This window comes from Nelumbo nucifera, chromosome 3, assembly GCF_055504915.1.
Source record: "Nelumbo nucifera cultivar China Antique chromosome 3, China Antique-T2T, whole genome shotgun sequence".
Classification (NCBI taxonomy): domain Eukaryota; kingdom Viridiplantae; phylum Streptophyta; class Magnoliopsida; order Proteales; family Nelumbonaceae; genus Nelumbo; species Nelumbo nucifera.
Genome location: NC_142651.1, coordinates 14236799 through 14252874, shown reverse-complemented (window position 1 = coordinate 14252874; position 16076 = coordinate 14236799). Strand labels below are relative to the sequence as shown.

The 16076-nt window shown below is 36.1% G+C and overlaps 1 protein-coding gene across 7 annotated transcripts in view; it reads left to right on the top strand.

Moving 5' to 3' along the window:
* Positions 1 to 7212, top strand: part of LOC104597260 (uncharacterized) — a 62381-nt gene extending 55169 nt beyond the window's left edge. For all 7 annotated transcript variants that reach the window (XM_088902209.1, XM_019197981.2, XM_088902208.1 and 4 more), the window contains one exon: positions 6217 to 7212. In XM_088902209.1, coding sequence (XP_088758335.1) covers positions 6217 to 7061 — 845 coding nt within the window. In that variant the 3' untranslated portion in view covers positions 7062 to 7212. The remainder of the gene's footprint in view (positions 1 to 6216) is intronic.
* Positions 7213 to 16076: the final 8864 nt, after the last annotated feature.

The following is a 16076-nucleotide window of genomic DNA, read 5'->3' as shown; positions in this document are numbered from 1 at the left end:
AAACCTTTGGCATTTTCTTGCATGAAGTTGGTGCTCTTAAACTCAAACTGGGTTCCCGTACTTCTCAGCCTGAGCTTTTATCATTGCACCAAGAAGTGCCCCCTAACTTCATCCTGGGATTACCTCCCTAATATATATATAGTATTCACAAAAAGAAAGTCAAAGCATGGTATTTTGAACAGTCAAATAAAAAACACATGTTAGTTAAAGCAATGACTGATTGTTGCCTAGGCAACTTCTTGAGGATTTTCAGGCCCCCAGCTATCACTAGTAGTGCAACCTGGACCCAGGTTGATCAATAATCGAAATGTTCAAACTAATTTGTTGGTCTTTTGAGTGAGTCTTGTTTGTTATGTTATAAATGTTCATGAATAATACATGGATTTTTCCGGGGTTTAAGCTTCAGCTTTTTTTTTCAGTTCAGTACATTATTCTCACCACCTGTTTTGTGCAAAAATGCCAAGGTTAGGTCCACATACAGTCCATCCCTCCCAAACCCCAGTCATGGGGCCAATATTGTGTCATGACCTTTATATTACTCTTACGATCATGTTTATTTCTTTTTATGCTTTTGCCCCTCCCATATAGTTTTGTATACACAAAACAAAAACTGAATGGAGAAAAAGGTTCAGACCACATAATGGAGATTATTTGACTTTATTGTTTTTAATGTTTTCCTTGGAATTTTGAATAACTATTTTTAGTTTGTTGGGGGTAACTACTAGGAACATGATTCCAAGGAGCTTACATAATAGCACCTAGATAATGATAGTGGGGTTAAGCAAGTGGTTTTTTGTGGCTGGTGCAATCCATGAGGGAGGAGAGAAGAAAGCAATGTAGCTTGGAGTTTTGGGTATTTCTCTTCATGCTTGGAGCTTGAGCACATTTTAGGAGACTAGTAATCGTGCATGTGCTTTGTACGTGGCAAATTTAGATGATGATGATGATGATTATAGTAAATAATATGTTTCCAAAATTTTCTACAATTTTTTTATGTTTTTATGTCCATAGCAATTTTTCTTATTTGTCACACTTATTTTTGTTTAATATGATGAACATATGATATTAAAGAAATGTCCAAATGTTTTCAACAATTTCTTTTTGGTATTTTTTATACGTTTGTGTGTTTTCATCTTTTTAACTTATATTATTATCTAATTATGACATCGAGGGTTGACACATTTTCACCCAAAAGGTTGAATTATTGAGTCGCCACCAAACAGGAAAACAACTCCATTTTTGGGTTGAATTCAAATTTGTATTTTATTTCTATCATAAATAAAAACAAGGGTACAAGACTTAAACAAACCTTGAGTTTTCATAACGTACCTTGTGTTTTCAAATAGACTTAAATATACCTTGTGGGCTGACCCCGATGGACTTAAACATACCCTCTATCAGTGAAACATCAAATGTGAACTAGACCTATTCATGGGCCAGGTAGCTCGATGGGCCAGCCCGGCTTGACTTGTTCTAAGTCGGGCTTGGACATAATTTTAGGCCCACGGGCTTGGACTTGGACCTAAAACAGTCGGGCTCGGGCTTTCTCAAAAAATCCTGGCTAGAGCCCAATCCCAGCTTGATAATATATATTAAATAATGAAAAACATAATTTATTTAATAAAAAAATATATATGATATTTTTCTTTGTTCCTCTTCTCTTTTTTCAAGTAATAATGAGATCTTTTATTATTTTTGACTTTTACGGGTTTTTAATATAAATAAAACACTTCTTTATTGAATAAAAAAAAAATTGATTTCAAATTTCTAGTCGGGCTTGGGCTTCAGCCTTTATATGAGGGTTTAGCTTGGGCTCGGGCTTGAATATATTCTGTTGATACATAGACAAAGCCTGGACTGACCCGTGAACAGGTCTAATGTGGACTCATTTAAAATTTTTAAAATCTTTTTTCCCCTTTTGCGTACATATGAGACCTAACTTTACATTTACATTTTTTTTCTTTGATGACTGGAGTGATGTGGGGTTCCTTTATGTTGATGCTTCTGCATCCATCCCACATTTAACTTAAGACCCTTCTTGTAACTCTCAGGCCTAGCACTGGTAAAGTATGGGTGCCTTCCACATCGAGGCTGACATGGTATAACCCATTGGTATTCCTCTTCAAAGACTCTTCCTCTGCAACCACTGATAATTGGCTCGAATCTCGTGTTGTCGCTTCCATGGTGGCGCTGCTCTATAAGCCCAATAGATTCTTGGAGTTCAATCAAGTTAACTAAAAAACTTAAACACGAAGTTGAATGTGCAAAGGTGTCATTTAAGATTAGGCGACAAAGGAGAGTAGATATGGATTGGTCCCATCTTAGATGCCTAGATCCAGCAAGTGGTAAGAGAGAGGAAGAGCTATAAGAGAAAGGGGAAGAGAGAGAGAGAGATGAACCCTCAATAACCTTTCTTTTGTCCAAGCCTTGGGATTTCCATTTCAGGGCTTTATCTATACTTTCATATGTTTCTCTTTGTATATAGTGAGTAGCGTTGTAAACTCCAATGGCTGGAGTGATGTGGGGTTCCTTAACATGTACTTGCCATCTCCAGAGTTGTGGAGGCCATTGGAGCCACCCCAACTGTAAATGCCTTGTTAATGCTTAGGATGCTGGTTTTATTTGATTCCGTAGGAGTTTGAAAAACTCAAGGTATATTTTGAAAATTTGAAAGAAAATAAAGGGTAAAAGAGTCACAAGGTGTATTTAAGTCTTTGAAAATCTTAGGGTACGTTCAAGTCAATTTATGAAAACTTAGGGTATGTTTAAATCTTGTACCCTAAAAACAATTATTCCTTGTCACACTTATTTTTCTTTAATATGGTTAATTAATATAGGGTTCAATGAAAATGGGAGTTAATACCTTAAATATAAGACTTAATGAGAGGGAATTAAATGAGGAGAAATATAGTAGTTCAAATTGCATTTTGTGTTCTCACAGTTAGAATGAGACTAAATTCAAAAATAGGGGTATTCTAGTCAAGAATATGATTCAACGAATGTCAATGGGAGTTAATACCTTAAATATAAGACTTTATGAGAGGAATTTGAATGAGGAAAAAAGTGGTTGTTCAAATTACATTTGTGCCCTTACAATTAGAGAACAATCAAATTCAAAAGCTGTGGTATTTTAGTCAAATAAAAGTTCCACACTCTCATTCATACTTTTAATAGTAGTATAGATTGGACATAGATGTGGAAAATTTATTAAGTACAACAAGATGATTAGAACTTGGGAGGGTGATCATATAGAAATGGAAGAGGGGGATGATCCTCATGATGAGTGGTGCAGGTGTGGGGGTTATAGATGAAGGTAAAGAATTAGAGAGTGGGAGGGGGAGTAATGAAGATAGATTGGTAAAATTTCAGAAGGGGACAAGAGGAGAAAGCTTGGTGGAGAAAGAAGGGGAAGATGGTAGGACAAAACCTATTACAGATTTGGAAGTAGGGGAAGAAGATTCAGATGGAAATTCTCAAGTAGAGGAGGTATTGGTAGATGAAAACACACACTACAGGAATGGGATTGATTTGGAAGAAATGGTTAATAAGGAGGTAGAAGTGAGAAAAACCTTGGGATTTTTCTTCCTTGGGAGTGAGGAGTTTACAAGAAAATCATTTAGAGAACTAGGAGAAAACAGGGGACAACCTGAAAAGAAAAAAAAAAGTGATGGAGGAAGGAGAGGTGGGACAGGCTTGATGATAAAGGTGGTTTCTTAAAGGTCAGCTGGGTTTGTGGTCAGGGTGAGAGTTTGGTATCAGGTGGGAGGAGAATGTTGGTTTGGGGGATGTTTTTCCTTTCTTATTGGTGTTATCTTAGTACTATTTTTGTTCATTGTACTCTCACTCTAGTTCTTAATAAAATTCTTTTTTATTTATCTTCAAGAAAAATACTAGGGCTGTAAATGGGTTGGGTTTTGATTTGATCCAGCTACATCCAAATCCAATCTACTTATTGAAACTTCAAATCCAAATCTACATTATTGTCATTAAAATAAAGAAAGTTCTAAAAGTTTCTTTATTTTAATGACTTATACAAATTAATAAATTTATATAAATATAAAATATTGAATTTATTTTATATATGTAACTGCATATTTAAACAGATGGAATGGAGTCAAATCTGCATCCAATCTGATTTTTATACAGATGCAGGTTTTAACATCCAAGTTAGAAATCAGAAAAGAAAGAAGAACAGAGATGGAATGGAGGTTCAGACCTGTTTTGGCAAGAAGAAATCAGAAAAGAAAGAAAGAAAAGAGATGGAAGAGAAGAGAAGAAGAGAGGAGAAAAGAAAGAATAGAGAGAAAAGGGGTGCAGAAAAATCAGTCTTATCTGCCGCCCCAGGTGCTATTTATATTAGTCTTACAATAAAAGAGGTACAATGACAGGAATACCCCTGTCACTAGTAACAACAGTAAAAACACATGCTAACAGCAAGATGATCAGTAAAATATCATCAAGAAATAATGAAGAATAGGGACCACAAGCTAGTCAATCACTTTCTCTACAATCCAAATCTGAAATAACTGGTTCAGATGTTGTGTTGGCTTTGGACTTTCTGAGTTCATTGGTAGCTCCACCTAATACAATTGAACTGATTTCTGTTTGCCCCTTGTTTGGCTACAGCATCTTCCATGCTATTAGCTAACCTTTTTATTCATTTAATTTCAACTATCAATTCTCTTTCTAGCTGTCTTACTACATGTTTGCACTGCCCGGTCCTAGGGTATCATGTCTTGTCTGGCCCACTATTACAGGGGAATCTCCTCCCAGTGTGGATTCATTATAGTTTAGTAATTCTGCTAACGTGTTGTAGTGTTAGTAATTAAGCCTTTGAGTCACCTTTGCCTACAGGTCCAGACTCCAGAGTATAATGCCATGATCACATGTCCATGCCATTACCATCCCTTAAGGCACCACCATGGCCTGACCTTCCAGGATTTCCCGAGCTTCATACAATTGAAATCTAGCTTTATGTCATTTTGGTTTGGTGGGGACCAATAAGGTTGTGTACTTTTGATGTGGACAGAAAAACAAATTACATGCAGCACTTCATGCAATTTAGAACAGTTCTGCTACAGTAACAATGGCATCAAGCTGGCCTCCTGCACGGACACGCAGCGATAGAGGGATTGGAAGGTGCCAAAATGGGTTGAATCCTCAAAACCCAAGCTCCCAATACTTGAAAATCCTAGTTGGGGCTGAGCTACATCTCAAACAAGAGAGAAAGAACCAAAAAGACCCCTACAGAAACAACCCCCTTCTCTTTTATAAGACTCAATGGCTTGCTAGAGAAGCCAATTAAAATATTTACAAATGAGCCCCTAGAACGTTTCCCTTTAACAAACAACTCCTTGAAAACAAAGCTAGCTCCAAAAAACCCCCAAAAGATAACTTTTGTTACAAAAAGACCCAAGAGACCAAAACCTAACTGATGTGCACCCAATTTCCCCTGACTAGAATCTGAATTATAAATTGATGAAAGTACCCCTGGACCCAAACTGTCAACAAAGCTACCCAGAAACAACAATTTGGGATCTTGAACAAAAAAACATGCAATATGGAATACATCCACATTTTTTTCTTCTTCTTTTTTTTTTCCTTAGAATTTTGATAACTAGGCTTTTGCAAAATGCTGAAGTGATCGTGTACCTTTGTTCTATTAGGGAACCATCATTAAAGAGAGAAGTTGGACTTTTCTTTTTCATGTTATGGAATATGGGAATGGTTCATCAAATATATTACTTGTTAACCATGGATGGAAAGTATGACTTACAATTAGAACTACCTATCATAAGTTTTCTAGCAAGGAAAATCTGATTGGCACTTCAATCTAAAATCCTTGTTAGTAAGACTATCGGGATGCCACACTTCAGTCTGACACAAGGGCATCCAGTTAAATAAGGTAGCTGGGCAAGCTCTTTAAAGAGCAACTATTGGATTTGGTCCAAGATCCCTGATACTGAAGTTCCATAAGCTGCTACTGTTTGCAATTAGATGCTTTCAAAAGTAAAATGATCCCAAGAGAAACAATTTTAAGGACTCAAGCTAGTCTTATTGCCAAAAAAGAAGTTTAGAGCATTTCTTTGCTCTCTATTTTGGATAACAAAAAGATGTTTCACTGTTTGACTAAGCCAGTGTTCTTTTTTTCATTTTAGATGCTGCCTATTTCTCTTGTGCTTATTTGCAATTGAGTCTTGTATATATGGTTAACAGGCAAGCAAGAGATTGGAACAAAGCTAGCTGAATTTTGTGCTCATGCTCTTTTAGCCTTAGAAGTGCTCATACATCCTCGTTCCCTTCCGCTGGTGGATATTTCATCTCGAAGTCAGGGTGAATTTGTTTCAAGTTTTGACCACAGATTACCAGAAAATTTATTTTCTGTTAGCCAGAAAAACAACAATTGTACATTTCCAGGAGATATATTGGTAATGGATGATCCTGAACTTGATGATGACCTGTATAGTAGCTGGCTGGGGAATGGTGAAGAAACTGATGTCCCAATGAGTGTGCCAGACAAGCAATTGAGAAGTGCTCAAGAACTTTGTGGGAAAGATGTTTGGCAGGCTACAGGAGATTGTCTGGCGGAAAAGATACTTTCTGATTCAACTGGTGCTTTGTTTCTCATGGAAGGTGATGGTGGGGCTACAGGTGCTGCCCATATGGAGATAGGAGGAAATGGTAATGTGATTATGACAGAATCAGAGCAAGTGCAAGAAATTGTTCGAAATAATGATGTTGAGGCACAGGATAAAGACATTGTGATTAGTACTGGTAGTTTTACATTAATTGAAGGAAAACCCAAGAAAGGTAAAGCAGAGAGCAATAGGATATACGCTTCCAAAGTTGCCACAACTATATCTAGTTTTTCTGTCGTCAATGGGATGGATAGCAGTGATCCCGTGGCAGCTGCTGCTACTGCTAAGTCAACTCCAGCTCAAGGTGGTCTTATTACTACATTGATCTCTGAGAAAGGAAGGGGACTTTCTCTTGAGTACAATACTGATGCATCAATGGATTCCTTTCCTGATATTGTTGATGGTGATCCAGATTCTGATTAGCACTGGATTTATAACTTTCACTACGTTTTAATGGGCTTGTAAGGGAAATGATCCCTAAAAGAGTGTAAAGCTAATTTTCCAAAGAGGAAAATGTTGTTCACTTCAAATGCAACCGAGATTTTTTTTATGCATTTATTCTTTGTTGTACCAATTTGCAATTATTCTCAGTTTCATTTGTCTCATGCCTACTTGCTTTATGGTTGTGGAAGCTCCTTGCCAAAGTGACCAAACCACAAAATGGGTTCAAAGTTGAGGCCCATAAATAAATAATTCGTTCAAGCCTAGGGGTTTCCCTGTTTTCGGCAGTTAATTTTGTACTCTGTCCCTCTTGTAGCAAGGCTGTAAGCCTCACCTTTATGTTTCCCTTTTTCGGGGTACAGGACGACTGTTTGGCTAACAAGATGAGGGAGGACATGCCCATTGAAATCGTCAGAAAGGATCTGAAAAAGATTTAGAGATGGCGAATTCACACAGGATTGTGGTCCGTTGTATTCATATTCCATCTCAAGGATGTGCTAAAACTGGAACGACTTGAAATCCAGAGTATTTGGCGGATGTTATTGACTGATTTGATTATTGTCTACTTCTGCAGTATTTTTCTGATGGCCTTCTATGACAACTTTGGAATCTGCCTGTAGATGGAGCTTCATCATTCTTATGTTCTTTGTCCGGTAAACATCTTTGAACTCTGCCCATCCTTAGGCAATGCTGACTGAGCAGTTTCCTACGTCATGGGCTGAAATCACCTTGCAGCTCTGAAGATCATACCTATGGCTGCAATTTCTGGTTTAGGTCAAACTATTACTTAGTAATTCATAAGAATCCATCTGTCGGGTTTATTCGGTTATTCCACTCAACTAGAATGTTTCTTTCAATTTCTATCGCTTCTCCAGTGGTTTATGGTAATTGCAAACCAGTTTAGACCGTGCATCCAGAACTCCTTCCCTTTTTCGCTTTCCTCTAAACTGTGTTTGATTGCAGTAAAAATTTGTGCTTATATAAATGCATGGAAGTGCAAATGGGCGGTGTGTAAATTAAATCTAGTTTACTAGATTTGACAATATTTTTTTTTGGCTTCATGGGGCTACACAACAGGGGTAGCCCATCCCCTTTCCCTTAACCCCCCCAACCCCTGGTGGCAGCGGGATTTGATCCCAGGTCTCTATTCCAACAAGTCAAAGAACCTACCAACTGAGCCACCATCAGTTGGCTAGATTTGACAATATCGATGAACTGAAACCGACCCAACAGTTCTGAAAACCAATCATATTGGATCAGTTCAGGCCAGTTTGGTTGTGATGTAACCGGTTCCGATCATGTATCATTTTTTCGTGATGTATCAATTTTTTGGCCAAGTACCTTATCATCTCGTCTGTTCCCATGTGGTTGGTGACTCAGAGGCTGAAGTGGAGCTCCCTGGTGGCGAGCTACCTAGTGGCGAACTGCCTGGTACCGAGCTGCCTGGTGGTGAGCTACCTTGATGAGCTGCCTAGAGGTGAGCTACCTTGATGAGCTACTTGGAGGTGAGCTACCTTGATGAACTGCCTAGGGGTGAACTACCTTGATGAGCTGCCTGGAGGTGAGCTACCTTGATGGGCTTTGTTGCTCTTTTAGAGGCTTGCAAGGAGCCAGATGTTAGAGGACCCGAGGGTGTTTACCCGGTGAGGTCACTCCGATGGCTAAGTTAGCACTTAGTGGAGAGCTGAAAATGATATTAGAGAATGAGAGAGCTAGAGAGCAGAGGTAAACCATCTTCTTCTTGCATCATTCCTTCGCCCTTGGGGGGTGAGGTCCTTATATATTGGAGTCCTCGTGGGTTAGGTGGAGTAGTTCCTGGATTCCCGCTGTGGAGTAGGTCCTTATATATCAAGGTAGCCCATCTGGCCCCTCCCCAAACCCCGGTGCCTGGTGGCAGCGAGATTTTTTATCTTAGGTCCCTGGGAGATTGGGACTGATAAGCCACCTCCAAGACATTTGGTGAAGGAACGATCCACTTCTTGGAAAATCAGATGCCCCCCCAAAAGTTAAAACTGTTAATTTGGAGACTCTAGATTTTATCTTTTGAATAGAGGCACTTTGAATAACGCAACCTGCTCCCTTTGTGATCAGTATGTGGAAAACTCCCTACATTTGTAAGAGATGTCCTCTTTGTTAGTCCATGGACGATAATTTTTCCTCGTAATCTCTGCTTCTTTCTTGAAGTCCTTTCTTTTTTGGCTCACAAAATCAATATCAAAATTCTATTCAATCAAGTCTTGTCCTGGATTGCTACAGCCTGATATTTCATTTGGCAGCTAACAAGGAGCAATGTTATATTTCCGAATGTGTTTAAGGATGCGTCGTGGGTCCTTGGGCAAATCCAGATATGTTTCCAAGGTTACAACAATGCAGATAATCAAAACAAACAAGAACATTGTTTTTTCTCTCTCTCTCTTGCCTGCATCAATTTGCAAATCAATTCCATTTAAGATAAAATCACTATAATCTATGATGGAGGCTTCAGTCTAGTGAACCAAGGATCTTAGGCTGTGTTTGTTGCAGTGCAAATTTATTTGCACTAGTACAAATGCATGGGAGTGGAAATGTAAAAAAGAATGTAAATTCTTGTTTAATTTTATTTTGAATTTTACTTTATTCTGTGTCATATCTTAATTTACTTCATTTATATTGCAATCAAATAAAATAAACTAAAACTTGAAATAAAAGTAGGTCAAAATTTACACTCAAATCATTTGCACTGCCGTGATTTTGTATCAGTGCAAATTTATTTGCATTGCAACCAAGCACAGCTTATGATTTAGTCATTTTAGACTGTAACTCAAAATTTCTCTCTGCTGATGGTAATAAAAGTAATTCTGTTTGCAGCCCTTTGTAAGCTGAATGCATATCAGTCGAGAAAAGTCTTCTTTTTGCAAAGTCGATTGGGTGGTCCTGTTTAATCATCAGCACAGATGCAAAGCCCCTAGTAGAACCTTTGAATGGATATCTGGAGTTTTTTCATCTTATTTTATTTATTTTTTGTTTTGTTTGACACCTCGAGTTTTTTTACAACTCTTTGACTAATCATCTTAAAAGCATTAAAAACTTATCTTCAGAATTTTTATCTATAAGTATTTATTATAGGAACAGGGAACTTATCTTGGCTGCCCACTCTGTGGCCAGTAGGGATGCAAACAGATTGGATTGGATTTGAATCAAAATTCAATTTAATACTGTTCATGTAGATCGGATCTGATAGGATTCAAATTCAGTAAGTCAAATCTTTGGATTTGATTTGATCCAACTTGTTTTTTTTTAAATTAATAAATTATTAAAAGAAAAATAAAATATAAATGTTTTTTTAATTATTTTCATCATATATATACATATTTTTTATAAAAAATAAATAATATAACAAATTTATAAAAGTATATTTATAACTAAATAAATAAATAAATAGCATATATATGTGTAATATATTTATATTTATAAATATATAATATATATTGGATTGAATCTTCTCAAATCGAATAGAGGGTGATCCAAATCCGATTCAAAGATCCAAACAGGAGTGTTTCGAATTCGACAAAATAGGGATCCGATCCATTTAAACCCCTAGGCCCAAGAGGCCAAAAGTTCTGAGATTTTTTGGTATATTGGAAAAAACGGGTCTGAGATTTTTTTCATTGTTTTTTTTATTTTTAATTATTTTGACAAAGATAATAAAATAATGGATAATTTTTATCTAACGGAATAAAAACGTTTGGATGAAAGGCACATTAACTGGGAAATGTGCCACACAGCTATTATGTGCTCACTCATTGTGCTTACCTAACGTGCCTACTACATCCAGACCCGGGAAAAACACTCCTGGACGGACTCAACTATTTTTGCTCTTTCTTAATATAAATCAACTTTCATCCAAAAAAAAATCAGAATCTAACGTTAAATATTTGGATAAATTACAGATTGCTATCTGTACTTTGGGGGTGGTGACATTTAAATCCCAACTTTTATTTTGTGACAAAGCCCCCTAAACTTTCAGTTTCCGACATTTTGTCCCTTCCATTACAATTCTATCACATTTTAACACATGTAGTTGTCATGTACCTTTTCAACATTTATAAATCTTCAAACTAACGTTTTCGTAAATATTGAGACCATCTTAATGTTTAATTTACTTATTTGTTTAAACCTTTTTTGTTTGGTTTAAAAAAAATTAAACCGTAATTTACTAATTTGATCTAAGATCTTCTCTAAATTGGATCAATCAGATTGGAACACCTATCTATTATAAATACGTGACACACAAAAAGGGGTGTCTAGAGAAGGGGTGCAACTTTCCTCCCTTGGTTAAGAATGGGAAAGAGGAAGAGATTGGGGTTAGAATTATTTGTTTTCCCATCATTACCCCCTTTACAAATTACAATTAAAGAAATTGCCTATTATATCAATTAGGGGTGCAAATGGATCAGATCCCGGTCCAATCTTATTTGGATCACCCCCTATTCAGATCTTTGGATCAGATCAGATAATAGGATCCGATCACAAATTGGATCGAATTGGATCACCCCTATCCGATCCAAGAAGATTTGATCTGATATATATTATATATTTATGAATATAAATATATATGTTATTTATTTATTTATAAATATATTTTTATAAATTTATTATATTATTTATTTTTTTATAAAAAATGTATACATATGATGAAAATAACTAAAAAATACTTGTATATTTTGTTTTTTTCTTTATTTAAATTAGTATACTTTAATTTTTTTTAATAATTTATTAATTTTTAAAGAAAATAAGTCGGATAGGATCAGATTCGAAGATCCAACTTACCAATAGGATTCAAATTCAAATTGAGTCCTATAAGATCCGATCGAATATTTGGATCGGATCCGACATGAACAATATCAGATCGAAATCGAATATACCCTGATTCGAATCCAATTCGATCCATTTGTATCCCTAATATCAATGATTAATAATCAGCTTGGACATCTATCGGATCAAATTAGATTATATCCAAATTCATTCTAGTAAATTATTGGCTTCAAAAGAAGGGAAAAAAACCAATCTTGTGAATTAAGTGGTAAAATACCAATATCCAAATTTCATTGATACTCATACTTGGATTATGCAAGTTCGATTTGATAATGCTGAATTTGGATTTTTGGATGCCATTTACACCCCTGGTGGGGTTGTTAAGGGTGCCAGTTGGGCTGGGTTAGGTAACGTTGGTAACCCATTATGAACTATTTAAACGCCCAAACTATGACTCTACACCAAATTTGGATTGCCCGGTAGCCCCAACTTCTCTACTTTCTTTTGCCAATTTTCTTATTTCCTAAAGGATTGAGTTCATTCAATTTTAGCATTGTTATATTTAAATGGACATAATTGTCATGCTTTAGAAAAAAATTGCATTTAAACCTAGAGTTATTGACATGAAAACATACATACATATATCATATATAATTATGTACATATAGATATCGATAACATACATACATATAGACTTGTTCATGGGCCGGACTGCTTGAGCTCTTTATAAATAGAAAATGAGTATACCCAAGCCTGAGCTCTTTAAAGAGCATATAAATATATATACATACATATAGAAAATGAACATACCCAAGCCTGATTTGGACAAATATTATAATATATAATACTTTTTTGCTCTTAATTTTGTTATTATATATTATTACTATATTTATATCTTTTATTATATATAATATTATTTAGCTAGGCTTATTTGAGAAAGCTTTAGCCGGGCCCAAAATAATAATTGGACCCAATGTTCAGAGCCAAGCCAACAATCTTAAAAATGTGTCCAAGACTGACATAGAATAGATTAAACCAGACCAGCCCGTCAAGCTACCCAACTCATGAACAAGTATACCTAGCAATATATTAGAAAGATATACACACATATAGAAAGGAACATATATATCCTTTGGCACCTATGGAAGAATAGAAACAAGAGTACTTTCACTACCGTGACTGATCCCCCTCAACTCCAGTTGTTCTTAAAAGAGCAATTGGGGCCCATTTGGAATTTGTAAATAATTCCAAAGGGAAAGAAAATGAAAGATTAATTTTGATGCCTCTTGTAGTGGTGGAGAGGTGTCCTTGATAGTTTGCATTGCTAGGAATCACTTTGACGAGAGGTAGTGGATCTTAAAGCTTACTTCCCTGGACTTACTACCATCAATTTGGTTGAGGCTTGGGCAGCATAGGAAGTTCATAATGTGGCAATGAACTTCAAGGACCAATTGAAGGTGACTCAAAGCTGGTGATTTCAGGTCTACAACAGTAACTCAATCCACGAGTCTGTTTCCTATAACCTTAATGACCTCCCTTGGTCGCTCTCTTTTATTTGTTATAGTGGTTGCTGGGGACGTGCTACCCCGTCTTGTGTAGCTCCCTTTTGTAATTATCAAAAAACAAATGATTAATAAATATTTGGAATAAAAAATAGGGACAATTTTCAAGTAGTACCCTGTACTTTGGCTTGGGTGACAATTTGGTCCCCGAACTTTAAAATGCAACAATCTAATACCCGAATTTTTGAAACACGACACTCTATCTACCGTTAATCAACCGTTAAGAGAGAGAAGTTAGGTGAGAGGGAGAGGGTGTTGTATGAAGCTTAAAAGTTAAAGTTAATGGGAGCGGAAGAAGAGGCGGGTAATTGCAACGACAACAACCACTATCATTTTCCTTGGTCTTCACTGCACACCCGTCAGCCAGCCTGACTTGGCATTGGTGGTAGTCTTTATTTTAGTACTGGTTACCAATCTTTTCAGCTCCGTAGCTCTACCCAAAGCTCACAGGTACTGGAATAATCCTTTTACCTTTCTCTGTTTCTTTCGTTGTAGGTGCCTCTGGTAAGCTTGGAGAGAGTACAACTGAAATTGCTACAATGTTTATTTGTTAGTTTAAAAATGATGTCTTTTCTTGGTAAAGAGGAAAAATAGTTTTGGATTTTTAGAGGCCGAGGATGTGGGGATTTTTAAGTGGAATGTAGAGAACCGAAAAAAAAGCGTGGTATGGGCATTGGATAGGTTTTCAGAGTGCAATTTGTACTTTCATTTCCTTTTGGCTTGATGAATTCTTCATTCGATCGAAATGTTGGATGGCTGAGAGTAGTGGAAGCCATGAGGCATTAAGTTATAGTGAGACTTCTTTGACGTGCAAGACAGAAGTTACCCTTTGTTCGTCATTTTGAGTATGGAATTATGGACAGATGAGTGGATATGAAGATGGCTCCGAGATTTTTTGCAGCTTTGAGATTCTTGGAGTCTATTTATTCCACCTAGAGTTTGGAAAACTCGATTCAGAGCATTGCTTATGTTTCTCCTGTAAGCCCGTATTGCTAGTTGATTATGCTGATTAATTTTTGGTTAAGATTGTTAGCCCACATCAGGTAAGGTCTGGTTCTGGTATGGATTGTTTTGTCTCCATTCATGGTCGCCACAATAACTCTTGATGCATCATGGTTCATTAATCATGGCTGCACATTGGCACAAGTTTCAGTGTTAAGAGATGGTAAAGATCACTTGAGCCTTAAGGTGATAAGGAACGACCGGTACCATTTTATTGATGAAGAAGATGATGAACAATATGTTTTATATTCAAGGGTAATTTTGATATTTTTAAAAGTTTTAAATCGCACATGAAGTCACGCGATATACATAATTGACGGTCCATTAACAGTAGATACTAGATTGTCACATTTTGAAAGTTCGAGTATTGGATTATTGCATTTTAAAGTTCGGGGACCAAATTATCACTTGAGCCAAAGTACAGGGTATTGATTGGGAATTTTCCCTAACACGTATTTGGAGTTAAATATTAGGGTTTGTTCATTTCTTCTTAACTCTTATCTCTTAGGCCTCATTTGTTTTTCGGTAAGTTACTTACCCAGGTAAATGCAATTACCTGGGTAAGTGCATTTACCCATGTTCTTTTATTTCCTAGGTAAATAAGGTAATGGCCATTTTAGCCTTAAAAATCCATTATTAAAAGGGACATTTTTGTCCCATTCAAGTGTTAGCAACTTTCCCCTTAGGTGAAAAAATTATTTACCCACTTAGGAGATAAGTACCCAGGAAAGTAAACTTTCCCTGGTCTCCACATAAATATGAAAAATGAACATGGAATTCTTGGTCAATGGGAACCAAAATCCCATTGACCAACTTCCCCCCCCCTCTCAAAATCCAAGAAAAGAACATTCCCTTAAGAGGAATCTTTTAACTTTAACAGAAAAATGGTTGCTCATGTCTTTTTATCTCTTATTCCTTAACTTTTTGTTTTCCAATGATACTCCCAAAAAGACAAACAAAAACTCTTATATATGGGGTCAAAATGGATATTTGATAATTTTCAAAATCTAGAAATTCAGAACAACATTCTTTGCATTCAGAATTCGTAGAAAAGAAAAGTTCATCAATACCAATATACCTCTTAATGTAATTATTGCACTTTCAAATGTTCGACTTCAGAGCAAATGAACAAACCCTTACTCTATGCAATATAAAGGAGATGAGCCTAATTTTTAAGATTCCCCGAGGTCGAACCCAGGTATAATTTATGCCTTCTCTATTCATTACAGCCCAAATTTACACATTTATCACCATACTCAGAAAAATTTCATAGCTCAAATTACTGAATTAGGGGCATAGATGTTTAGGCTGTGTTTGGTTGTAATGCAAATAAATTTGCACTGATACAAAATTATGGCAGTACAAATGATTTGAATGTAAATTCTGACCTATTTTGTTTTAAATTTTAGCTTATTTTGTTTGATTGCATTATAAATGAAGTAAATTAAGACATGAAAAAAAATAAAATAAAATAAAATCCAAAACAAAATTAAACAAAAATTTACATTTTTTACATTTGCACTTCTATGCATTTGTACTAATACAAATAAAGCACTTCAACCAAACACAGCCTTAGTGACATAGATCATGTTTATTTTATTTATTGGATTCAACATTTCAGTCGGTCAAAAAAATGGGT